Source organism: Mustela nigripes, chromosome 6 (assembly GCF_022355385.1).
Source record: "Mustela nigripes isolate SB6536 chromosome 6, MUSNIG.SB6536, whole genome shotgun sequence".
NCBI classification, from domain to species: Eukaryota; Metazoa; Chordata; class Mammalia; order Carnivora; family Mustelidae; genus Mustela; species Mustela nigripes.
The window spans coordinates 77,873,831-77,901,551 of NC_081562.1; the positions used below are offsets into that span (position 1 = coordinate 77,873,831).

The 27,721-nt window shown below is 37.0% G+C and overlaps 1 protein-coding gene across 2 annotated transcripts in view; it reads right to left on the reverse strand.

Annotated features, from left to right (window-relative positions):
* Window positions 1-12,968: 12,968 nt before the first annotated feature.
* The window catches only part of GXYLT1 (glucoside xylosyltransferase 1), a 54,167-nt gene continuing 39,414 nt past the window's right edge, over window positions 12,969-27,721 (reverse strand). For both annotated transcript variants that reach the window (XM_059402908.1, XM_059402907.1), the window contains one exon: window positions 12,969-18,839. In XM_059402908.1, coding sequence (XP_059258891.1) covers window positions 18,678-18,839 — 162 coding nt within the window. In that variant the 3' untranslated portion in view covers window positions 12,969-18,677. The remainder of the gene's footprint in view (window positions 18,840-27,721) is intronic.

Below are 27,721 nucleotides of genomic sequence, written 5' to 3' on the forward strand. Positions count from 1 at the left end.
CTCATATCAGGGAGATCATATGATATTTGTCTTTCTACTTAAATATATTTAAATGAGATCTTGTCTGGTCATAAAATGTTTGGGTCACTTTTTTTCATTCATTTGTAGACATTTTCTCAGTCTATTGAAAGTTGCCATACAGAAATCTAAAAATAGCTTTTTTTTTTTTTCTTGTGAGCATAATCTGCTCTTCCTAACATCATATGAAGAACTCTATCTTTATTTTTGCAATTTAACAACTTAACCAGAATATATCTAGTTGTTAGTATTCAGAAACAAAATTTTCTGGAATAAGATGTGCTCTCTCAATCTGCTGATTATTTCACTAAAGTTTTCATTCCAAGGAAATTTTCTTGTATCTTTAAATACTTTCTTGTTTTCTGTTCAATGTGTTCATGCACAATCTCTAGTCTGTGGTGCTATTGGCATTTTTCTAACTGTGATGATTTTTTTCAGTGACATTTGACTCGCTGTGCTAAAACTTTTCTTTATGTCAGCAAGTTAATTCTCAACTGTCTTCTGTTCCTTTCTTATTTATCAGATTTTTTAAAAGATTCTATTTATTTATTTGACAGAGATCACAAGTAGGCAGAGAGGCAGGCAGAGAGAAAGGGGGAAGCAGGCTCTCTGGATGAGCAGAGAGCCCGACATGGGGCTCAATCACAGGACCCTGGGATCATGACCTGAGCTGAAGGCAGAGGCTTTAACCCACTGAGCCATGCCCCAGAGGGAAAGAATCTTAAGCAGGCTTCACATCCAGCATGGAGCCCAACACAGGACTTGACATGGGGCTTGATCTCACAACCCTGGGGTCATGACCTGAACCAAAATCAAGAATCAGAGGTTTAACTGACTGAGCCACCCATGCACCCCAATTAGACCTCTTTTTAAATCTTTCAACTGCTTTATCATTTCATTTTTGAGATTTACTTTAATGAATTCATGACCTTAATAAGTTGTTCCATAGTATGAAGCACTTGAGTGAAATTTGTTCCTTAGGCTATAGTTTTTTCTAGGCTGATTTTTTTTTTTAAATTCTGTATCACACAGTTATCTTGCCATGCTTATTCTTGGACAGCACCCGTGGCAGGGTTGGGCTGGAGAATCCAAAATGGCTTCACTAGTCCAAGGGGGCTTAAGACGACTTTAGTCACATGCCTGGACTTGGCAGAGATGGCTGGAAGCTTGTTCTCAGCTGGGATCTTTGCCTTCCCCATGGAGTCTTAGGATGTCTCCAGAGGGTTTCTATATTAAGGCAGTCACACTTCTTACAAGGAAACTCACATTTCTAAGAGTTCGAGAAGTTGTTAGTCCCAAAGCAAGCCTGCCATACTCTACTGGTCTAAGCAGTCATAAACCAACCTTAATTCAAGAGGAATGTCAGAAAATTTGCAGCCATCTTTTATTTATCTAGTAGGCTTTCTTAGGAATTGACATTTAACCAAAGACTTAAAGGAGATGGGGGAGTTGTCCAGGGAAATGTTTGGAAGATTTGCAGAGAAAGGAAAATATGGTAAAAAACCTCCCAGTCAAGAGTGTGTCAGACATGCCAGTGTGGCTGAAGAAGAATGAGCAAGCAAAGAGTACTCAAAGAAATTAGAGAAATAATGGGAAAGGACGGGTCACTAGCAGAAACTCTAAGGTCTTTTAGACATTTAATTAAGGACTTTGGTTTTTACTATGAGTGAGGTGGTGGGTCACTCAGACTTGAGCAGAGATATGATATGGTGTGATTTCACCTTTTAAAAGGAGCAGTCTAGTTGCTTTGTTGAAAATAAACTGTAGCTTGACAGCTACAGTTTAGGAATGTGTTACACTAATTTAAGCAACAGAAAATGATGGCCCACACAAGCAGATTAGAAAGTGAAGTAGTAAGCAGGGGTTAGATTCTGGATTTAATCTGAAGGTTGATAGACTAGTATTTTTAACGGCTTGTGTGTGAACTGTGAATGAACATGACAGAAGTAAAGAATGGCTCCCAAGATTTTAGCCTGAGCAATTGGAAGGATAGATTTATCATCATTTAAGTAAAGAATATTCTAAAAAACTTTTTTAAAATATCTGTTTTGGATATGTTAAGTTTGGAATGGATACTAGATATTTTATCAGAGATATCAAGTAGGAATGGGCACTAGAATTTGAGAGATATCTTGATTGATGATACAAATTGGGGACATAGTTGATGTTTCTAAAGATATCAACTGAATGAGATCACTGAGGTCTGATATATTCTAGATACATTAAGAAAATGGGAAAAAAATGGGAGTGCCAGAAAGGAAACTGAAAAAAGTGCTGAATGAGAAAAAGGAAATGCAGAATATGATGAAACAGAGGCCAACTGAATAAAGTGTTTCAATGAAAATGGTACTTCTGGGGCACCTGGGTGGGTCAGTTGGTTAAGCCTCTGCCTTAAACTCAGGTCATGATTCCAGGGTCTTGGGAGTGAGTCCTGCATCAGGCTCTCTGCTCAGTGGGGAGTTTGCTTCTCCCTCTCCCTCTGCCTGCTGCTCCCCCTGCTTGTGCTCTCTGTCAGATAAATAAATGAAATCTTTAGACAAAAGAAGGAAAGAAAGAGAGAGAGAGAGAGAAAATGGTACTTCAAAGTCTGCCAAGGTCAAATAAGACGATGATTAGCAACTGGACATTGGAATTAAGAACACACGTCCACTGATAACCTTCACAAAAGAGTAAATGAAATAGAATATAGACAACTCTTTAAAGGAATTTTGCTGGAAATGATCCAGTAGAGTGAGAAAAAAATTAAGAGGGAAGAATTGATGGAACAATGCCCTTGAGTTACACAGGAGGGTATAGGATCTAGTACAAAATGAAATAACTGGCTTTAGATGGAAGCTGTAGTAACATGGAGAAGCCAGAATCCAAGGGAGCAGACTCAGTTTTATAATACATTTGAGATTGTTTGCATGATTCCTCAGTGGTGCCAAAAAGCAAACTAGCAGGGTCACAGAAGGATCGGGGGGTGTCTGAGTGTTGCAGAGCTTACAGGTATTAGAACAGGGAAGCCGGCTACAGAGACAGAGCCGACAGTGAGCTCACAGCTCAGGGTTACCTTGAACCAGTCACAGGCTCCCCTGAGCTCAGAGCGCAGCTGGAGGTCAGGCAGACGGGAGTTACTGGGCGCTGTTCTCTGAGGGAGCACTGAGGAGTGGGGCCCCGGGCTCTCGGCTCCTCCGGGCCAGAGACCAGGAGGCCGCCATTTGTATTCCCGTCCTCCGGAACTCTACAGAAAGCGCTCAGGGAACAAAAGCTCCTGAAAGCAAACCCGAGCGGATTACTCAGCATGGGCCCCTGGTAAGGGCGGTGCAATTCCGCCTGGGGCAAAGACACTTCAGAATCACTACACCAGGCCCCTCCCCCAGAAGATCAACAAGAAATCCAGCCGAGACCAAGTTCACCTACCAAGGAGTGCGGTTTCAATACCAAAGAGAGCAGCAGAATTCCAGAGGAGGAGAAAGCAAAGCATGGAACTCATGACTTTCTCCCTATGAGCAGTTAATTTAATTTTTTTTCTTTTTCATTTTTTTCTCTTCTTCTGCTAAAATATTTTTAACTTTTACCCTTTTCTTTTTTAATGTTTTTTAACTATTTTATCTAATATATATATATATTCTTTTTTATACTTTTCTTTATTTGTTTTCTTTTTTTAATTCTTTTCTTTCTTTTCTTTTTTTTTTTTTCTTCTTTCTTTCTTTCTGAACCTCTTTTTATCCCCTTTCTCCCCCCTCACGATTTGGGATCTCTTCTGATTTGGTTAAGGCATATTTTCCTGGGGTTGTTGCCACCCTTTTAGTATTTTATTTGCTCCTTCATATACTCTTATATGGACAAAATGACAAGGTGGAATAATTCACCACAAAAAAAAGAACAAGAGGCAATACCGAAGGCTAGGGACCTAATCAATACAGACATTGGTAATATGTCAGATCTAGAGTTCAGAATGACAATTCTCAAGGTTCTAGCAGGGCTTGAAAAAGTCATGGAAGATATTAGAGAAACCCTCCCGGGAGATATAAAAGCCCTTTCTGGAGAAATAAAAGAACTAAAGTCTAACCAAGTTGAAATAAAAAAAGCTATTAATGAGGTGCAATCAAAAATGGAGGCTTTCACTGCTAGGATAAATAAGGCAGAAGAAAGAATTAGTGATATAGAAGACGAAATGACAGAGAATAAAGAAGCTGAGCAAAAGAGGGACAAACAGCTACTGGACCACGAGGGGAGAATTCGAGAGATAAGTGACACCATAAAACGAAACAACATTAGAATAATTGGATTTCCAGAAGAAGAAGAAAGAGAGAGGGGAGCAGAAGGTATACTGGAGAGAATTATTGGGGAGAATTTCCCCAATATGGCAGAGGGAACAAGCATCAAAATTCAGGAGTTGCAGAGAACACCCCTCAAAATCAATAAGAATAGGCCCACACCCCATCACCTAATAGTAAAATTTACAAGTCTTAGTGACAAAGAGAAAATCCTGAAAGCAGCCCAGGAAAAGAAGTCTGTAACATACAATGGTAAAAATATTAGATTGGCAGCAGACTTATCCACAGAGACCGGGCAGGCCAGAAAGAGCTGGCATGATACATTCAGAGCATTAAATGAGAAAAACATGCAGCCAAGAATACTATATCCAGCTAAGCTATCATTGAAAATAGAAGGAGAGATTAAAAGCTTCCAGGACAAACAAAAACGGAAAGAATTTGCAAACACCAAACCAGCTCTACAGGAAATATTGAAAGGGGTCCTCTAAGCAAAGAGAGAGCCTATAAGTGGTAGATCAGAAAGGAACAGAGACAATATACAGTAACAGTCACCTTACAGGCAATACAATGGCACTAAATTCATATCTCTCAATAGTTACCCTGAATGTTAATGGGCTAAATGCCCCAATCAAAAGACACAGGGTATCAGAATGGATAAAAAAACAAAACCCATCTATATGTTGCCTATAAGAAACTCATTTTAAGCCCGAAGACACCTCCAGATTTAAAGTGAGGGGGTGGAAGAGAATTTACCATGCTAATGGACATCAGAAGAAAGCAGGAGTGGCAATCCTTATATCAGATCAATTAGATTTTAAGCCAAAGACTATAATAAGAGATGAGGAAGAACACTATATCATACTCAAAGGGTCTGTCCAACAAGAAGATCTAACAATTTTAAATGTCTATCCCCCAACGTGGGAGCAGCCAACTATATAAACCAATTAATAACAAAATCAAAGAAACACATCAACAATAATACAATAATAGTAGGGGACTTTAACACTCCCCTCACTGAAATGGACAGATCATCCAAGCAAAAGATCAACAAGGAAATAAAGGCCTTAAATGACACACTGGACCAGATGGACATCACAGATATATTCAGAACATTTCATCCCAAAGCAACAGAATACACATTCTTCTCTAGTGCACATGGAACATTCTCCAGAATAGATCACATCCTCGGTCCTAAATCAGGACTCAACCGGTATCAAAAGATTGGGATCATTCCCTGCATATTTTCAGACCACAATGCTCTGAAGCTAGAACTCAACCACAAGAGGAAGTTTGGAAAGAACCCAAATACATGGAGACTAAACAGCATCCTTCTAAAGAATGAATGGGTCAACCAGGAAATTAAAGAAGAATTGAAAAAAATCATGGAAACAAATGATAATGAAAACACAACGGTTCAAAATCTGTGGGACACAACAAAGGCAGTCCTGAGAGGAAAATATAGCAGTACAAGTCTTTCTCAAGAAACAAGAAAGGGCTCAGGTACACAACCTAACCCTACACCTAAAGGAGTTGGAGAAAGAACAAGAAAGAAACCCTAAACCCAGTGAAAGAAGAGAAATCATAAAGATCAGAGCAGAAATCAATGAAATAGAAACCAAAAAAAAACAATAGAACAAATCTAGGAGCTGGTTCTTTGAAAGAATTAATAAAATTGATAAACCCCTGGCCAGACTTATCAAAAAGAAAAGAGAAAAGACCCAAATAAATAAAATCATGAATGAAAGAGGAGAGGTCACAACTAACACCAAAGAACTACAAACAATTATAAGAACATACTATGAGCAACTCTACGCCAACAAATTTGACAATCTAGAAGAAATGGATGCATTCCTAGAAACATATAAACTACCACAACTGAACCAGGAAGAAATAGAAAGCCTGAAAAGACCCATAACCAGTAAGGAAATTGAAACAGTCATTAAAAATCTCCAAACAAACAAAAGCCCAAGGCCAGATGGCTTCCTGGGGCAATTCTACCAAACATTTAAAGAAGAACTAATTCCTATTCTCCTGAAACTGTTCCAAAAAATAGAAATGGAAGGAAAACTTCCAAACTCATTTTATGAGGCCAGCATCACCTTGATCCCAAAACCAGACAAGGATCCCATCAAAAAAGAGAGCTATAGACCAATATCCTTGATGAACACAGATGCGAAATTCTCACCAAAATACTAGCCAATAGGATTCAACAGTACATTATTAAAAGGATTATTCACCACGACCATGTGGGATTTATTCCAGGGCTGCAAGGTTGGTTCAACATCCGCAAATCAATCAATGTGATACAACACATCAATAAAAGAAAGAACAAGAACCATATGATACTCTCAATAGATGCTGGAAAAGCATTTGACAAAGTACAGCATCCCTTCCTGATCAAAACTCTTCAAAGTGTAGGGATAGAGGGCACATACCTCAATATTATCAAAGCCATTTATGAAAAACCCACCGCAAATATCATTCTCAATGGAGAAAAACTGAAAGCTTTTCCGCTAAGGTCAGAAACACAGCAGGGATGTCCATTATCACCACTGCTATTCAACATAGTACTAGAAGTCCTAGCCTCAGCAATCAGGCAACAAAAGGAAATGAAAGGGATCCAAATCGGCAAAGAAGAAGTCAAACTATCACTCTTCGCAGATGATATGACACTATATGTGGAAAACCCAAAAGACTCCACTCCAAAACTGCTAGAACTTATACAGGAATTCAGTAAAGTGTCAGGACATAAAATCAATGCACAGAAATCAGTTGCATTTCTCTACACCAACAACAAGACAGAAGAAAGAGAAATTAAGGAGTCAATCCCATTTACAATTGCACCCCAAAACCATAAGATACTTAGGAATAAACCTAACCAAAGAGGCACAGAATCTATACTCAGAAAACTATAAAGTACTCATGAAAAAATTGAGGAAGACACAAAGAAATGGAAAAATGTTCCATGCTCCTGGGTTGGAAGAATAAATATTGTGAAAATGTCTATGCTACCTAAAGCAATCTACACATTTAATGCAATTCCTATCAAAGTACCATCCATCTTTTTCAAAGAAATGGAACAAATAATCAAAATTTATATGGAACCAGAAAAGACCTCGAATAGCCAAAGTAATATTGAAAAAGAAAGCCAAAGTTGGTGGCATCACAATTCTGGACTTCAAGCTCTATTACAAAGTGGTCATCATCAAGACAGCATGGTACTGGCACAAAAACAGACACATAGATCAATGGAACAGAATAGAAAGCCCAGAAATAGACCCTCAACTCTATGGTCAACTAATACTCGACAAAGCAGGAAAGAATTTCCAATGGAAAAAAGACAGCCTCTTCAATAAATGGTGTTGGGAAAATTGGACAGCCACATGCAGAAAAATAAAATTGGACCATTTCCTTACACCACACACGAAAATAGACTCTAAATGGATGAAGGACCTCAATGTGAGAAAGGAATCCATCAAAATCCTTGAGGAGAACACAGGAGGCAGCAACCTCTTCGACCTCAACGACAGCAACATCTTCCTAGGAACATCGCCAAAGGCAAGGGAAGCAAGGGCAAAAATGAACTATTGGGATTTTATCAAGATCAAAAGCTTTTGCACAGCAAAGGAAACAGTTAACAAAACCAAAAGACAACTGACAGAATGGGAGAAGATATTTGCAAACGACATATCAGATAAAGGACTAGTGTCCAGAATCTATAAAGAACTTAGCAAACTCAACACCCAAAGAACAAATAATCCAATCAAGAAATGGGCAGAGGACATGAACAGACATTTCTGCAAAGAAGACATCCAGATGGCCAACAGACACATGAAAAAGTGCTCCATATCACTCGGCATCAGCGAAATACAAATCAAAACCACAATGAGATATCACCTCACACCAGTCAAAATGGCTAAAATTAACAAGTCAGGAAATGACAGATGCTGGCAAGGATGTAGAGAAAGGCGAACCCTCCTACACTGTTGGTGGGAATGCAAGCTGGTGCAACCACTCTGGAAAACAGCATGGAGGTTCCTCCAAATGTTGAAAATAGAACTGCCCTTTGACCCAGCAATTGCACTACTGGGTATTTACCCTAAAGATACAAACGTAGTGATCTGAAGGGGCACGTGCACCCGAATGTTTATAGCAGCAATGTCCACAATAGCCAAACTATGAAAGAACCTAGATGTCCATCAACAGATGAATGGATAAAGATGTGGTATATATACACAATGGAATACTATGCAGCCATCAAAAGAAATGAAATCTTGCCATTTGCAACAATGTGGATGGAACTAGAGCGTATCATGCTTAGCGAAGTAAGTCAAGCAGAGAAAGACAACTATCATATGATCTCCCTGATATGAGGAAGTGGTGATGTAACATAGGGGCTTAAGGGGGTAGGAGAAGAATAAATGAAACAAGATGGGATTGGGAGGGAGACAAACCATAAGTGACTCTTAATCTCACAAAACAAACTGAGGGTTGCTGGGGGGAGGGGAGTTGGGAGAAGGGGGGTGGGGTTATGGACACTGGGGAGGGTATGTGCTTTGGTCAGTGCTGTAAAGTGTGTAAACTTGGCGATTCACAGACCTGTACCCCTGGGTATAAAAATATATTATATGTTTATAAAAAATAAAAAATTTATAAAAAAGAAATTTTTAAAAATGATAAAGAATGTAGAGGTAGAAAAGAACCCTAAAGTAACAATATTCAGATGTGCCAGTCTCAAAAAATAGTCTTATTCTGCTAGTATGTATTAATCTATACAAACATTTTCATCCTTTTAATTAAAAAAATAAAATCATATTTTGCGGGACACCTGGGTGGCTCAGTTGGTTAAGCAGCTGCCTTCGGCTCAGGTCATGACCCCAGCGTCCTGGGATGGAGTCCCGCATCGGGCTCCTTGCTCCGCGGGGAGCCTGCTTCTCCCTCTGACTCTGCCTTCCACTCTGTCTGCCTGTGCTCGCTCTCACTTGCTCTCTCTCTGACAAAAAAAAAAAAAAAAAAATAAAATTATATTTTGCAACAACATGGATAAAGCTAGAAAGTATAGTACTGAGTGAAGTCAGTCAGTCAGGGTAGGCAAATATCATATGGTCTCACTCAATATGTGGAATTTAAGAAACAAAACAAATGAGCAAAGGAAAAAAAGAGACAAACCAAGCAACAATATTAACTATAGAGAACAAACTGATGGCTACTGGAGGGAAGAGGGGGTAGGAGGCTGGGGGATATAGGGGATGGGGATAGAGTGGAAAAAAAAAAAAAGGAAAGAAAATACTTTTTTATTTTTTCAAGGTATTTTGCCTATAAAATGATATAGAGGTTACCTTGATTTCATAATCTAAATAAAATTCAAAGAACCTAATAAAAAATAAAATATAACAATCTGACGTTTGCTTTGATGCCTGAGGTACACTACCTTTTTGTCCACAACTTAATGCCCTTTAGAGTAAATTAAATTACACCTAACTAGCAAAATGGGCTAAGTGGTTATTTACTATGAAGTTAAAACTCGTTACTTAACACACTTATATTTCAGAAGTCTGTGCGCTAATCTCTGCATAAGTACATTACTATGAAATAAGCAGCTATAAAGAATGAGGTGGATCTAATGTATTGTTAAGGAAATATCATATTATGTGGAAAAAGGCAAGTTGTAGAAGTGTGCAAAGTAGGATCCAATACCTTTGGATATCCATACCTTTGTTGTATCTTATAATGTGCATAGCAGAAGACTTCATATACTTTAAGTATACTTAACATAATTATATATATATATATAACATATATATTAATATACTTAACATACTTGAAACTGTAGTTTCAAGTACACAGTATAGAGATTCAACAATTCTATACATTACTCAGTGCTCATTGCAGTATGTGTACTTTTAATTCCCTTTATCAATTTCATCCATTCCCCCCATCCACTTCCCTTCTGGCAAGCACTAGTTCATTATCTGTATTTAAGAGCCTGGATTTATTTATTTTTTTCCATTTTTTGTTCATTTGTTACTTCTTAAATTGCACATATAAGTGAAATCGTATGGTATTTTTCTTCTCTCACTTATTTCACTTAGCATTATATCCTCTGCTTCTATCCATGTTGCTGCAAATGGCAAGATCTCATTCTTTTTCATAGCTGAGCAATATTCCATCTTGTATATGTTTAGAGATTTCTTCTATATATCTATAATCTCTGTATCTTTAAATATCACATCTTCTTTATCCATTTCTATAGATGGATATGCTGGGTTGCTGCCATATCTTAGCTGTTGCAAATAATGCTGCAATAAATATAGGGGTATATACATCTTTTCAAATTAGTGTTTTCATCTTTTTTGGTAAATACTCAAGTACTGGGATTACTGAAACGTATGGTAATTCTATTTTTAAATTTCTGGGGGACCTCCATACTATTTTCCACAATGGCTGCAACAGTTTGTATTCTCACCACAGTACACAAGGTTTCCTTTTTCTCCACATCCTCACCAAGACTTACTGTGTTTTTTTATTTTAGCCATTCTAACAGGTGTAGGGTGACATTTTTATTATGGTCTTAACTTCCATTTCCATGATTAGTGATGTTAAGCATCTTTTCATGTTGTCTGTTTTATCTGTTTCTTTGGAAAAATGTCTATTCTGTTCCTCTGCCTATTGTTTAACTGGATTATTTGGTTCTTTGGTGTTGAGTTACTAAGTTCTTCTTGTATTTTGGACATTAACTCCTTATCGGATATATCACTGGCAAATTATCTTCTCCATCAGGCTGCCTTTTGTTTTGTGATGTTTCCCTTCACTGTGCAAACACTTTTTACTTTGGTATAGTCCCAGTAGTTTAATTTTGCTTTTGTTTCCCTTGCCTTAGACATATCTAGAAAAATGTTTCTGTAGCTGATGTCAAAGAGATTATGGTCTATGTTTTCTTCTGGGAGTTTTATGGTTTCATGCCTCACATGTAGGTCTTTAATCCATTTTTTTTCGTGTGGTGTAAGAAAGTAGTCCCGTTCATTCTTCTGCATGTAGCTGTCCATTTTCCCATTTGTTGAAGAGATGGTCTTTTCCCCGTTATATATTCTTGCCTCTTTGGTCATAAATTAATTGACCATATAAATGTGGACTTATTTCTGGGCTCTCTATTCTGTTCTATGGATCTCTTATTTCTGTGCCAGCACCATACTGTTTTGTTTACTAAAACTTTGTCGTGTATCTTGAAATCTTGGACCATGGTACCTCCAACTGTTTTTCTTTCTCTAGACTTCTTTGAGTATTTGGGGTCTTTTGTGGTTCCATACAAATTTTAGGATTGTTCTAGTTCTGTGAAAAATGCTACTGGTGTTTTTTTTTTTTAATAGGGATTATATTACTTATAATATATTATTATATATATTATTTCACATACTTTTTTAAAGATTTTATTTATTTATTTGAGAGAAAGACAGTGAGAGAGACCAAGAGAGGGGGGAAAGTCAGAGGGAGAAGCAGACTCCCCATGGAGCTGGGAACCCGATGCAGGACTCGATCCCTGGACCCTGGGATCATGACCTGAGCTGAAGGCAGTTGCTTAACCGAGCCACCCAGGCACCCTATTTCACACATTTTTAATTCTCCTGTATTATTTGAATTTTTGTTTCAATGGGGACATTTTGTAACTTACAAAAGATTTAATTGAAAATATGATAAAATTGCTAGTATTTATTATACATTTTCATCATGAATTTAAAAGAACTGCTTCTTGGAAGCAGTCATTACTTCAATAATCTTTTAACACCCTTAATATCGTGACTAGAAAACCCATTGGATAAATAATATAATATGTAAAATTGCAAACTGTGAGATCATAACAATACAGGGAACTTTGAAAGCAAAATTAAACCCTGGCACAGAAAAGGTGCTTAGCTTGAATCTGAAATGTGATCCCCCTGGAAATTATAATAAATACTTGGGCCAGTAAAATAATGTATGGTCTGTTGCCTACCCAGTAGCTATCTCCCAAGCTCCCAAGCTTCTACCAAACCAATTTCTTCTTCTTTTTTTAATACTGTCTTTTTTTTTTTAAAGACCTTATTTATTTATTTGACAGAGATCATAAGTAGGCAGAGAGGCAGGCAGAGAGAGAGGAAGGGAAGCAGGCTCCCCACTGAGCAGAGACCCCGACACGGGGCTCGATCCCAGGACCCTGAGATCATGACCTGAGCCGAAGGCAGCGGCCTTAACCCACTGAGCCACCCAAACAACTTTTAACATAACCCTGATGTGTTCCTTCTCCTCCCAGCAGCCATTCTTCAAGGGAAACCATCTCTAAGTTTAGGGCAAATCTTCATGGTCTGAGTCAACTGTTAGTTTTATCACCTTAGCAAAATGACTGTTTTAGGCACAGATATTATATGGCTATGAGAGCAAGGAGAACCTTTCTCTTACAAAAAAGACATACCTCTGCCTGTGGTTGTGATTGCAATCTGAATGTTAGCTGTCACTCTATGGCCATGTGGTGAGACCAAGCTCACATGGTGAGAATGGTAATGGAAAAACAGACAGTACTCAGTTCCTGAGGACACTGATCGGCTGCAGAAATACTCCAGAAACTGCCCACTGCCTAGGCTCCTGGTTATCAGGCATCCCAAACCTAAACATTCCAAAATTGTTTTTGATTGTTAGAATAGTTCAGACACGCCATTTGAAGACATTAAACATTTATGGAGTATATGTTTATTTAGAAACAGCAATACAGTTTCTCAAGAAAAAGATGACTTGAACTCCACCAATACAGAACAAAGCAACTTTCCATTATTCTCAGGTTACATCCAAATCTATAACCTTATTCCCCTTTAATAAATTTTAAGATACACAAAATACTTGGAGAAGATACCAAAATTATACTAACATCATATTTTAAGGTAAAAAGCAGTTTAAAGGTAGTGATTTCTACATATCACAGTACACCAACAGGCCTTCCTGCAGTTTTAGAATCATTACCACTCAAAATATTAATATATTTATGCAAAATGCCTGTGAAAAGTTGAAACACCTGCAACCTTTTCCAGTTTTTGATTTCAGGAACAGGTGCAAACCACAATCTTCACAGATCTTCTGTTATAACATCCATCAAAAACCATTGGTCCAGCTCTCAAATACTGACAATGCATATTGCATGTGGGTCCTGCTAAGTCTTGAATGGATGACATATTCTACAGGTATACAATAAGCCCTGAATTACTTTTGCATAACATTCCAATACTCCCTGAAGAGATTTTATACAAAGTTGAAAACAGCTATTTGCCATCATAGTCAAAGTCAGTTTACTTTTTAAATGGAAAATAAAACTGATGGGTTCCCTTCACGTTTTATAAGGAGTTACTATGGTATTATGTGAGTGAATATGCTCATAAATTCAGATTGTATATATAAACCAAACATAAGCAAATGCTCTACATCAGTTCTTAAGTTTGATATTAAAAACCCTGACCACAGACCCTCCAAACAGCATTCATAGTATTGGTAGGAAGAGAAATTTTCACTTCTTTTTTTTTCCCCTATTTTTTCAAAGGCACTCTTTTGTTTAAAAACCGAGTTTACAGAAAATTCTAAAGAAATAATCCTTTTAGACCTTTGGAATTATTGGTAGAGATGAGGTGACAAGACATTGTTTTCCATTTAAAAGTAAATTTGACATTTTTTTAATCAATTTTTAATTGCCTAGTCCAACATGCTATTCCACATTCTTCTCATGCTCTTTAACTCTTAGACATCTGAATTAATATCATACTCATTTCAGTTTTAAAAGAAAACATTCCTGTGCCATATAGACTTAAGTTTATATAACTTGATTTTAGAAATCTCGTTTCCTGTTCAGTGAATTAGGAAACAGCAAACACCAGAACAACTTAGCCAGACTTTAAGAGGCATAAAAGGGTTGCTTTGGCAATGTAAAAAGGATAACTGTTACAGTACAAATCATCAATCTACTTTTATTAAATATTAAAATGCAGTAAGGCAATTGTTTTAAGACACTTGAAAGTACATTTAATAAATGGATAACTGGCCCGATACCTGACATATTGCACCACTACTATCCTTCTCTATTTACTCTAAGGAATCAAAAAAGCTATTTAAAAAACAGATCCATGATCTTTCTAAAATACTTAAAGAGGTTCTGATTACTATTAAGGTATTTATTACTTAGAACACAAACTTCTCAAAGACACTGAACAGTATCTTTTCAGGCTTTTCCCTTCAATGTGTTTCTCCTGTCTTCCTATTGCCTTGAATCCATTTATAACAGTTCAACTGAAAGTATGCCTACTGAAGAATCAAAAGATATGATTTACTGTGTAAGCTGCCATTCAAGGTAGAGCAGTGATTCCCAAATCTGGCTTCGTATCAGTATCATCTGGAAAACTGCTATAATAGATTCCTGGGGCCCCTTCAGACCCAATCAAACCATCCCCTCCATCCCAGTCTCCCCTGTGTGAATCCATGTGGTTAATCTTGCATAATCCAACAACTGGCATGACTAAACCAACAACATTAAAAAGAGGGTATCTGTCTTCATGTTTCCATAGGTCTTTGCTCACAAACTGGGATCCAGTAAAGAAATAAAATGTTGAATCATTATCACTGAATTTAGATCAGTGAGTAAAGTGACTGGAACAGATCTCTAGTATTGATGAATCAAACCAAAGTAGCTATGCTACTTGCCTCCATGAAAGCCAGCACCCTTCCTGACCCTGGAGTGCCTCGTGAACTGAAACCGAAGGCAGGCAGACAGTGGTACAGGGTGGGGGGCCTACAATTCAAAAAGTGACAGTTTCCACAGCATTTCTCTCCACCTCCACTTCTCGATTTCCCCATTCTCATTCCATCTTTTCTCTTACTCTGCCTTTTTGCCATTCTCACTTTTATTCCCTTCTCGATCCTTACTTTCTCACTTTCTCTCTTTTCCTTCTTCTTTTTTTTTAATCATTCATTTATAATCACTCCTTTCTTCTCTGCTTTCTCTTCCTTAAAAACTCCTCCTTACATAATATAAGCAAATTCTTACTGGAGATACATGTCAGAAAACATTTAGGAAACAGAATGATCTGTATAGGAGGCAAAACAGAACTCAACACTAATGCTCTTGTGTGGCATGTATCAGTCATGTAGAATGCATTCAACTCCATTATCTCTGTTGGGTCACGATACTTTCTGACTTATGATTTCTGAGACTCATGAGGTTGGAAGAACATATTGATTGTTTACAAACCTAAGGCACAGAGAAGGTGAACAGATATGCCTGAGGTCCCAAACCAAGAAAAGAATCCAGGTATAATACACAGACTTGTTTTCTTGCCATTATACCAGTAACATCGGACAGGAGGCAAGAACGAAAAAGCAATGAATAAGTGGTAATAGTATTATTTCAGGTTCTAAAGTGTCTAAAAGATAACTGGGTTACCTTATACATTATGAACTATTCTTCACAAGGGGGAAAAAAAAAGCAACTGTATTGCTTTAAAAAGCAAGTCACAATATATATTTTCTAAAGGTTTCCAAGTTCTTTTAAGATGGCTACTTCATACAAATAAAGTCTGACTACATTTTGAAATCATTCAACTTTGGTAATATGGCAGCCCAGAGATAGTTGAGGTTGTTCTAACACAAAGACTCAAAGAATACATAATGTAATTTATATAAACTGCATAGATATACTGTTTTATGAAAAGAAATATAATATATTCTCTAAGTTGTTATATATATTTAACCTCATTAATGCTGAGAATAGCATTTCTTAGGAATTCACAAAGAAAAAGTTACCATATCTAAGGATAAATTCAGAAAACTCATTTTACTATTGTTATGGATTTTCTATGAATTCTAAATTTTAGATAAATATAGTCCCTAAGTAGAAAGTTTTTACCATATCCGAATTTATGGTAAAATGCCCAATTAGGTCAGGTCTGAATAAAACCAGACAAAAAACCTTCTAACTGATCCACAAAGTGGAGTGTGTGACAGTGAAATAAGTCACGACATGAGACCAGAGATATACAGTCCAGTTGAATTAAATCATGACCACAATCTACATAGCCCCACCCCCATTATTAGAGCCCATGGGGCTGAGATTCTCTGTTCACTGAGGAAATTAAACCTAAGAAACTTACTAATAATATAAATCCGTATCATGCTAATAACCCCAGTTCCTCTAATATTTCAGAATCACATTTATAATCTACTAACTGTGCCAAGAATTATGGTATCCTAACTTCAACCTTCAACTTGGCAAAATGATTCCCAGTAGTTCCCAAACTAGCTTACATCAAAATCATCTGAGATGCTTATTAAAAATAGAATCATAAGATAACTTATATTTGTACCCTAATCTAACATTGAAGACAACTAAGGAAATTTGCTTAGGAATGGAAAGTAAATGAAGTCAAAGGAGGTATGATGTCATCGTAGTTACCAAAGTACTCATAGCAGAAAAATAACAGACTATCTGGCATTCTCTTTAATATACTTCAGTGAAGGGAAAAGGAATAGATGACACAAATACAGTAAAATATTTAAGTGTTTGAGCTGGGCAGTGAGTACCACTGTACTGTTCTGTTTTTATGTAGTTTTTAAATCTCTTCATTAAAAAACAATTGCAGCCCCTCTCCTAGACACAGTGTCCAAGAAGTCTAAGGGGAAGCCCAGGGATCCATGCTCACAAGCCCCCCTCGAGAGTCTAATCTAGACAGGCCAAGTTTTCTTTCGGAGACCATTAGAAATGGTCTGATATATATCCTCCAAACTTCAAAATCCTAGGATTCTCATTTTCTACTCAGTAAACTCAATGTCAGCACAGTTCACAAGTGCTTATATTCACCATGACATTCTGTCAAAGACATACAGATTGTGTTCTCTAAAAGCATCTGTTCAAAGAGTGCTCTAATTTGCCTTTTTTACACCTTCCTCTCTCAATTTGCCCTGACTGAACTGCAAAAGACAGGGGACAACTGCACTGACCATGTCTTTCTGCGTATGCCACGTCTCCACAGAGGACACTATAAAGCCAATCACCACTTTTTTCACATAAGTGGTTTTTTTTCCTTCATGATTTTTCCTTTTCTAATTAAGCATTAAAATATCAAAAAAGGAAAAAGAATAACCACATAGCACTTAATAAAGTCAGATATATGGCACAGCATAGTACATGCCAAGTACTCAGAATCTAGTTATGTTAGAGAGAGCAGTCAAGAACACTAAGTAATATTTTTCTTCTCTTTGAGATTAAGAAAATGTCTTAAGTGATATTAAAAAAAGAAAGATATGCACATTAACCCAATCAAAACTACTTTTTCTATACTCAGATATAACAATCTTCTTAATCCAAATCATCCACAAAAGTTGTCTAACTGACTTAAAAGTAAGGCTCTCTACATTTGCTTCTTCAAAAATATCTTGCAAAACCATTTTGAGGTAGAAGAAAAAAGTTTAAACGGATCACTTTTTTCTGCTTCATTGTAACTAAAATTACTGTTCACAGGAAGTATATAGCTTATGTGTTTTGGTCCATCACATTTTCCATAATCATGTAAGTATACTAAGTTCCGTTCTCACTTTATGATCAGCGTATTTTTTGCTTCCAGAATGCCCAGTAAAGCTGAAAATTTTCATTTAAAGTGATGAAAATTTCCAAAAATATCTGTTTAACAATCTCAGATCTGAGTTTGGCAACACAAGTTAACATATACAAATGAAAATACTACATTTCACAAACACATACAAACTATAACTCCTAACATTTTTATGGTTTTCCCATTTTCTTATACAGCTCAGTTTTAAACATGCAGCTTACTTATAATCTAACTTTAACATGATTGTCACAGGAATATTTTAAAACAGAGATGAAATGTATAAAGGCACACATCGATTGTCAATGATTACATCAGTTACATCACATTGCATTAGAAACAGAACATACTCTGTTTCTGTAAACTTTCTGTCACACATTTAAAGTGAGGTTAGTGCTGACATAAAATTATTGCTATACTCACAGTTTGAGTGTTTTCACTGTGTATGAGGTACATTTTCTCCATCCATACACCCCTACTGTTCCTACTCACTTGAGAAGAGTCAACCAAAGCAGGCTACAAACCATTCAAAAATATTTCATCAATACTGGACTGATGGCAAATAGCATTACAAAACATCAGAGATCAAAAATGTCTTCTTGTTGGAGTCCAAGACTTTACTTTATTCTTCATTACATGAATATATGCTCATTTAACTTCTTCAGGAGAAACAATTGTTCTGTAGATGAATAATTTCTTCCTGAATACTTCATCCAAGACCATTCCTTCATGCATGTCCTCTGATATTTTGTTGTTTTAATTCACTTGATTTAATGGTTACCAAGGATCACCTTTCCTTTGAAGGTCTATCATAACGGTCCTGTATGCTTTTTGTTAGCTGTTTGATAAATATTTTGTAAATTTTTCCACAGTACGTATGGACTGTCTTTTGTAGTTCCAGTTCTAAAGGTTTTAATAAGGAACGGATGTTGTTATCTTTAAAAGAACACTAGAGAAAGAAAATAAAAAGACAAAGATACATATAAAATTCAATTATGCTCCAAACTTCTTCAATTTAATATTTAGGACTTCCACTTAGTCTCACAAAAAGTACATATGCTCAACAAATAATTTCAATGAATTAAATAGATGTATGTTCTCACATGAGAGGAGGAAGAAAGACACAGTAAATCACTGAGGGCATCAGGGTAAGTTTTTCAGAGAAGAAGTAATGGAGGCATGGCATTCCAAGCCAAAGCAAGTACACATTCAAGACCAGAGAAGGCCCAGAGACACCGACTGGTGTGAGATGATGACCAAAAGCTCTGAAGGTACAGATCTGAGAGACTCTAAGGAAAGCAAAAATTCACTCCAATAATAGTGTTGAGGCTAGGCTACAAAGAAGTCAGAGAAAGGCATGGAGTGGGAGGAATGAATGCAAAATGACAGCACAGTTCAGGGTTTCCCAAAAAGCCCTAATGGTCCCATGGGTAAATGCATTTGGGAGCTGCTCCACATATGCACTCTGTATGGGAACTCACACTGGCACATGAAAAGCTGTAAACAGTGAAATGAAAAACACATGTGTTGAATGTTTGGCCTACTGGTTCCAAAATATATTTTGACCAGAGTCCTTTTTTATGGTGTAAAATACTATGTAGCAGTTATTAAGTGGAAAGAAATTGCGACTTTATTGTTTTCAACTAGCTATATTTTTTGATTTGGTATTTACAACTAGGCATATTTTCAATTAGAAAGATAGATGGGGCTTAAAAATGGAGGAGTTTTGTGAAAGTTTAAAGTCAGTGAAAAATGCAAGCTCCTGAAAGAAATGCAGCACCTGAAATCTCTGAGGGTTCAAATGACCTGAGGTGAACCCCAAGGTTCACTATCATGACACTGAGGGAGATGAAAGGAAAATGCCACTTGAATCACAAATAGTGAAACCACAGCCAATCTTTGGAGAACAGGATGAAGTTAGAGGATAATTTGTAACATGGCTTTTATCAATGTAGAGATGTAAAGAGATGCTGAACTTCAGTATCTCTTTAGGAAGAAAACTATGAGCATTAACTGCATGAAACCATCACTCTTGGGGTGATTTTTTAAACTCAATAACATATACAGAGGATAAATATAGTTTAGAAGATTAAAAACAAAAAGAGGAGCAGATGCTTAACTGAATGTAATGTAAACAGTACTGACTGGCATGGAGGTATCTGGGAGAAACAAATAAAAGCTGGATTGGTTGGGTTTTTTGTTTTTTATTTTTTTTAAGTGCTGTATATAGATATGGCAAAATTTATTTGGGGTTAAAAACAGCAGCCGTGTTGAAAAAGGTAGGCTTTATCAAGTAACACCATCAAATAACATTTCAATGTGTCAAAAACCATCCTTGGACAACTGTGGTTGAGAGGCCAATAATAATGGGAAGACCAAACTACAATCTTTTTCTTACTAAGCAATGGAAATACAATGACAACATGAGGTGACAGGGTGATGGGTGTTAAGGAGGGCACATGTTGGGATGAGCACTGAATATTATAATGCAACTAATGAATAGATGAACACTACAACAAAAACGTATGATGTACTATATGTTGGCTAACATAATGAACTAAAAATTTTTTTTAAATAAAATAAAATGACAGTATTACAAAGGTGTTTAAAAGTTGATTTCCAGAAATATGAAGTACTTGAGACTCAGTTCCTTCATTTTCATGTTTTAAAACCCCAGTGTTTGTGGTTAAAAAAAAATTTTTGTGGTTGCCTGGCTAGCTCAGTAGGAGAAGCATGCAAATCTTGATCTCAGGGTCATGAGTTTGAGCCCCATGTTGGGTGTAGATTACTTAAGTAAATAATTTAAAAAGTATTTTGAAGAAGGTTTTTCTGAAATAAAAACAGTGCCTCATGAATTAGTGCTCTTTTAGTCCACCGTATAACACAACAAATTTGACCTTTCAGGGACAAGATGATAAATTACCAAAATTGCCACCCATATAAATAGAGCCTGAAGTCATGGCACATTCTGGCATTCACAAATCTGCAGCGCTGCAGAGCTGTGCAGGACATAACTTGCATCTAGGTGCTCCCCTTCCCAGAGGCCACATGTGGCCTTACCTCACTGGAGGCCTTTTTCCACCCTGTATGGTTTGCCTGACTGATTTTGACTTCTCCTTCTCTGCCTGGTACTCATCGTCATAGCTCAGTTCAGATGTCAGTACTTCTGGGAAGCCTTTCCTGATACAGTTAATCACTCCTTCACTGGCACAGTGCACAAACTTTTAAGAAGGTCATGCTTTACACATAAAACTGTCAGTTGAAAGGCAGCAAATAAGTATTGAGGTTAAGATGACTACAATTAGATAATCTGAGGCATTTTCAAAGAATACATGTTTTAAAAATAAGGCAGAATGGCAGTGCAATCCAATAAATGCTGAGAGCCAACTATATGCAAGAAGGTACAACATTACACCCTAAACCACAATTTCACTTTCCCTGCGGCCAACTGCAGTCTGGGAGCAGATGATCCTCCTCCTAACATACTGTCACAAGGTCTACGATAACCTAACGCTATGTTACAATGCCTACCATGCACCTATCTTCATCTCCTCACAGAGGCATTTTATCATCTCACATCATCAAGAAGGGTACATATAGGACAATAAACTATCCTGAGAGAAACCACATTCACAAAACTTTTATTACAATATATTGTTATAACTATTCTACTTGATTATTGGGTATTATTCCTTAATCTCTTATGTGTCTAAGTTATAAATTAAACTTTATCAAAGTTATGTACGTATAGGAAAAAAACATAGTACATACAGGGTTCAGTACTATCTGTAGTTTCAGACATCCACTGGGGGGCTTGGAATATGTCCCCCATGGACAAGAGGGGAAAGACCAAAGCACAGAGGGAAACACTCAGGACAACTCCCTTGCAGAGATAGTTATGCAAATATAAGCAGGATATGAAGTAAATCAAAGTTAACACAGAACCACCAAGAAATGTAATTCAGAATGAAATACATGAAGCAGAAAATACCTTATAGAGCAATAAAATGTTTTGTTCCCATTTTACATTTGCAATTTTAATCTTAATATTTTTATTCACTCAACAACTAATATTTAACAAATATGTATGGACTGTAAAACTTGATTTGCTGGAAGGCACAGCCATGCATTTACATTTTAAAGATGGTTCATATCCTTTTTAATTCATATTGTTCATTGCGTTCAATGGCTATGACTAAGCTTCTGTCTGAAACTTGCATAAATACCCTTGTCTGAATACATTGCTTTTAAAAATTACACTTCTCATTGAATTATAGATAAGGGAAGATAAAAACACTAACAAAGAGCACTTACATAAAAGACTGATTAACTTCATTAAATCGAAAAATGGAAAGATACAGCTATAGTTAATACAGATTCAAACCAAACAAATTATCAGTTCAGTACTTGAAATTATTTTAACGGATTTTTGTTCAAATCAAGTGTAATTAGTCAGCTTAAAACTATTAGTCACCTTTTTAAAAGTATATACTTATCAGAGATCAAAGATCAAATAAAACTAGTGAAATTTAATCCCTTAATAATGGATTCTTTAATGCTCAAAGGAAACAAAGATAGCATATTTTTATAAGAATGCATTTCTTTTATATTCTGCAGTCTCAGAACACCAAAAGTACTTCTCATTTGATAACCCGTGATAAAGCATTAATATACAAAATTGATTTCTGGGGGCATCATAAAGTCTGCTACATTAAAATGAACATAAACACTAAATTTTAGAATTCTTTAGTGAGTAGCTGTATCATGATAAATTGATTATACAGAAACTTCATCTGTCATGTTTACAGAAGAAACTTAGCAAATAATGCACAAAATGATAGCCCACAATGCCATTAGCACTTTGCTTACCACCAAGTTTGAGAAACACTGATTTCCAGGAAAAAACTTCAATTCCTTATCATTGCAGACCATCACCTTGACACAGCATATCCTCACCACACTGATCCCAGCCCAGTCACTCCCTACCTTCACCCAGCACTCCACTCCTGAACAGCTCCACACCTGACCTCTCCATGGACTTTTCATGAAAAAAGTGTTTTTGTGCTGAAAACCCCCGAGCTTTTTACTCAGGCAGCACTCTGCCCAGATAGTCCCTGCTCCTGGAAAACTCTTCCTCATTCAAGGCTACTTTATTATTTTTTTTTATTAACATATCATGTATTGTTAGCCCCAGGGGTACAGGTCTGTGAATCATCAGGCTTACCCACTTCACAGCACTCACCATAGCACATACCCTCCCCAAGGTCCATATCCCAACCGCCCATACTCCCTCTCCCCCCAGCAACCCTCAGTTTGTTTTGTGAGATTTAGAGTCTCTTATGGTTTGGCTCCCTCCCGATCCCAACTTGTTTCATTTTTTCAAGGCCCACTTTAAAGGCCTCCTTTGAGTGAGGCACAAGGCTTTCCCTGGCACTTCAAGGCAAACAAAACTCTCTTATAGTTCCAGTATAGCCTCTGTCATAATGGATTACAGTGAAGTATTTTCATCCTCATTTCTATTAATGAAGCTCTACTAGACCAGTCATTAGCAATAAAAAGACTAAGAATCTAAAAAACAGAGGCAATCAGCTCTTTTCCTGACCTCCACACTTAAACTAGCACTCCTATTATTTACTTATGTTCTGTCTTCACATCCACATAAGATTAGGCACAGTCTAACAGAACAAAGTACACATCTGCATGAGAGACAAATGGTCACATATATTTCTCCCCAGGTATCAGTGAATTAACTGCATTAAGCAGTTAACTTTGCTCATTAAGCAAAATCATAAATCATAAATCCAATCTTCATTTGGACTTGCTCCAAGTTTGGTCCCCAACATACTCATGGAGACCTGGTTCAGGCATCAAACTAGAGGTATCTGGGGCAAGGGAGGAAAAGGGGCAGTATAATTTTCTCAAACTCAATATAAAGCAGATGCTTAAATGAGGAAACCCAATTTACAAAGGCAACAAAGAAGATAAAATACCTAAGCATAAACTTAAGATGTGTTCAAAATCTGAATGAAGAAATCTATTGAACATTTCTGAAAGAACAAATGGAAGGATACCTCTTGTTCTTTTTTTTCTTAATTTTATTTATTTATTTGAAAGAAAGAGTGAAAGCACGAGTGGGATGAGGGGCAGAGGAAGAAGCAGACTCCCCACCAAGCAGAGAGCTTGATGTGGGACTCGATCCTCGGACTCTGGGATCATAACCCAAGCCAAAGGCAGATGCCTAACCCACTGAGCCACCCAGGCACCCCGATGCACCTTGTTCTTCATTAAGATGTCTCAACACCATCAAAACATCACCATCAAAACATTAGCAGCTCCTAAGTTAACATAAGAAACTGATCCATTCCCTAAGGAAGATGTGGTCCATATACACTGTGGAGTATTATGCCTCCCATCAGAAAGGATGAATACCCAACTTTTGTAGCAACATGGACAGGACTGGAAGAGCTTATGTTGAGTGAAATAAGTCAAGCAGAGAGAGTCAATTATCATATGGTTTCACTTATTTGTGGAGATAACAAATAGCATGGAGGACATGGGGGGATGGAGAGGAGAAGGGAATTGAAGGAAATTGGAAGGGGAAGTGAACCATGAGAGACTATGGACTCTGAAAAACAATCTGAGGGTTCTAAAGGGGCGGGGGGTGGGAGGTTGGGGGAACCAAGTGGTGGGTATTGAAGAGGGCACAGATTGCATGGAGCACTGGGTATGGTACAAAAACAATGAATACTATTAACACCGAAAAGAAATAAAAATTTAAAAAAAAAAAAAAGAAAGAAAGAAACTGATCCATTCCCAATAAAAAGCTTTTTGAGTTAATGAGTTAATATTTGTTTTTTTAGTTTAATGAATTAAAATTTGTGGAAAAGTAAATACGCAATAGCTAGGAAAACACTGAGAACAGGCTCTGAAGAGGGAGTAACCTTAACAGATATTAAAACATAGTATTACCACAATGCCTTTATAACTAAAATAGTGTGACATTAGTGCACAATTAGACAAACCAGTGGAACAAAAAAGAAAATTCAGAAACTAGAAATGGAACTTTAGTATATAATAAAGTCCATATCTCAAATATTTGGGTTAAAGATAGACTTTTAAACAAATGGGTGTTCTTTTTTTTTTTTTTTAAAAGATTTTATCTATTTATTTGACAGAGAGAGATCACAAGTAAGCAGAGAGGCAGGCAGAGAGAGAGGAGGAAGCAGGCTCCCCACTAAGCAGAGAGCCTGATGTGGGGCTCGATCCCAGGACCCTGAGATCATGACCTGAGCTGAAAGCAGAGGCTTAACCAACTGAGCCATGCAGGCGCCCCTAAAAACCAAATTCTTAATGGCAAAAAATGCTATAAACAAAGTAGAACTAGGAGAAAACTCTTCCAGCAGATATCACAAATAAAGGACTAATGTCCCCATTATACAAAGAGGGGAAGTAAAGACCAAAAAAACTCTCATGGTGATGGTTGCACAACTCTTAAAATACGTTAAAATCCACTAAATTATACACTTTAAATGAGTGAACTTTGTGAGATATAAATTATACATCAATAAAATCATTTTAAAAACCTACAGGATAGGTACAAGATTTGAAAGAAAATTCACCAAAAAAAAGATAAAAAATGTCCCTTAAATATATAAAATGATGTTCACTTAATTTATAAGAGAAAGGCAAATTAAAACTAAACTAAAAAAAACAAAAAACAAAAAACTGAGGGGCACCTGGGTGGCTCAGTCATTGGGTGTCTGCCTTCAGCTCAGGTCATGATCCCAGGGTCCTGGGATCGAGCCCTGAATGGGGCTCTGCTCCGCAGGAGGCCTGCTTCTCTCTCTCCCACTCCCCCTGCTTGTATTCCCACTTTTGATGTGTCTGTCTCTGTCAAATAAATAAATAAAATCGTAAACAAACAAAAACTAAACTAAGATTCCATTTCTCAGTTATCAGAATGGCTACATTTTAAAAGCTTGAAAATACACTCCATTGATGAGGCTATTGGGGAATAGGCCTCCTCATAAATTATGGGCAGGAATTCAAACAATCCCTCTGTAGGGGAAATCGGCAATATCTTCAATCCATAATTCCACTTGCAGCAACTTACCCTAAAGATACATCCCATCAATACAAATATACATATGGCAAGGTTATGCATTGCTGCATTATTTAGAATTCACAGTTCACAATTTTGGAAACTACCAAATATTCAAACTAAGGGACTGCTTGAATTAACTCTGGTATATACACAAAATGCAGTACAAATATAGCTGTTTAAAAAAAAAAAATAAAGAAGGGGAAGGGGAATAGATGAAGCAAGCTATGGAGATTAAGGAGTACACTTATCATGATGAGCATGGGGTGATGTAGAGAATTGTTGAATCACTATATTTTTTGTTTGTTTGTTTGTTTTAAAAATGTTATTTATTTATTTGACAGACAGAGATCACAAGTAGGCAGAGAGGCAGGCAGAGAAGAGGAGGAAGCAGGCTCCCTGCCGAGCAGAGAGCCCCATGGGGGCTCAATCCCAGGACCCTGAGATCATGACCTGAGCTGAAGGCAGAGGCTTTAACCCACTGAGCCACCCAGGTGCCCCTGAATCACTATATATTGTAACCTGAAACTAATATAACACTGTATGGTAACTACACTGGAATTAAAATTTTAAAAAAAGAGGAAGTGATTTTAAATCCATGAATTTCTGGACTATTTTAAGTGAAAAACAATAAAAAAGAGTAAATAATATAAACAATATGCTATCTTTGTGTAAGAAAAGGTGGATTACAAAATATACATATCTCTGTCATCTCTACAGGAAGGATCAATTAGAAAACAATGAAATCAGTAACCTATGGTGTAGGGTATTTGGGGTGGAAAGGGTGAATAAAAAGTGATACCCCTGAGTAAACCCTTATTTAGTTTTCAGTTTTTGAAATATACTAACATTTACCCTATCAAATTAAAGTTGAACCAATAAAGATGGAGGAGAAGAAACTTTTTAAAACTGAAAGCATACTGAAACAAACAAACCCAGCTGTATTCCAAATTAATAAAATAACCACAATGAGAAGCAGGATAAAAAAACTAATCCAGGGCGCCTGGGTGGCTCAGTGGCTAAGCCGCTGCCTTCGGCTCAGGTCATGATCTCAGGGTCCTGGGATCGAGGCCCGCCTTGGGCTCTCTGCTCAGCAGGGAGCCTGCTTCCCTCTCTCTCTCTCTGCCTGCCTCTCGGTCTACTTGTGATCTCTCTCTGTCAAATAAATAAATAAAATCTTTAAAAAAAAAAAAAACTAATCCAAGTAACTGCTGAACACAATACTGAGTACATGCCCTCATGGTGAGGGGGGAAGGGGCAGGTAGATAATGGGAACAAATCCTTAACTTTTCTTAGTAGGTTGGTTTTTAGCAAAGATTAGACCATTTCTGAAATTATTTTAAATGTACTGTAGGATTACACAAATGAGGAAGTGTTTCATTTTATGAGTCAGGATTCTAAATGCGGAAGGCGATAAAACATGAAAACAGAGTAAGAGAAAGCAGGAAGAACTCTGGGGAAACAGAACTGGAGGCATCAGTGTAACTACATGATTGTGTGTATAAGTTGTGTGTGTGCTGTGTATTTATATTTCCTACCTGTCACTGAAAGGGCTCAGAAGTGAAGACAACCTTATAGCAATAAGCATGCCCAGCACCCTGAGCCCTCTAAAAGAAACCAGAGCTCCTATGACAGAGAGGTAATTTCAGGGTAGGACAAGGAAGGTAAAACAAGTCGAGCCTAGCATATTTTTTGAAAAAGATAATGAGGAGGTACCCAAAATAGTGAAG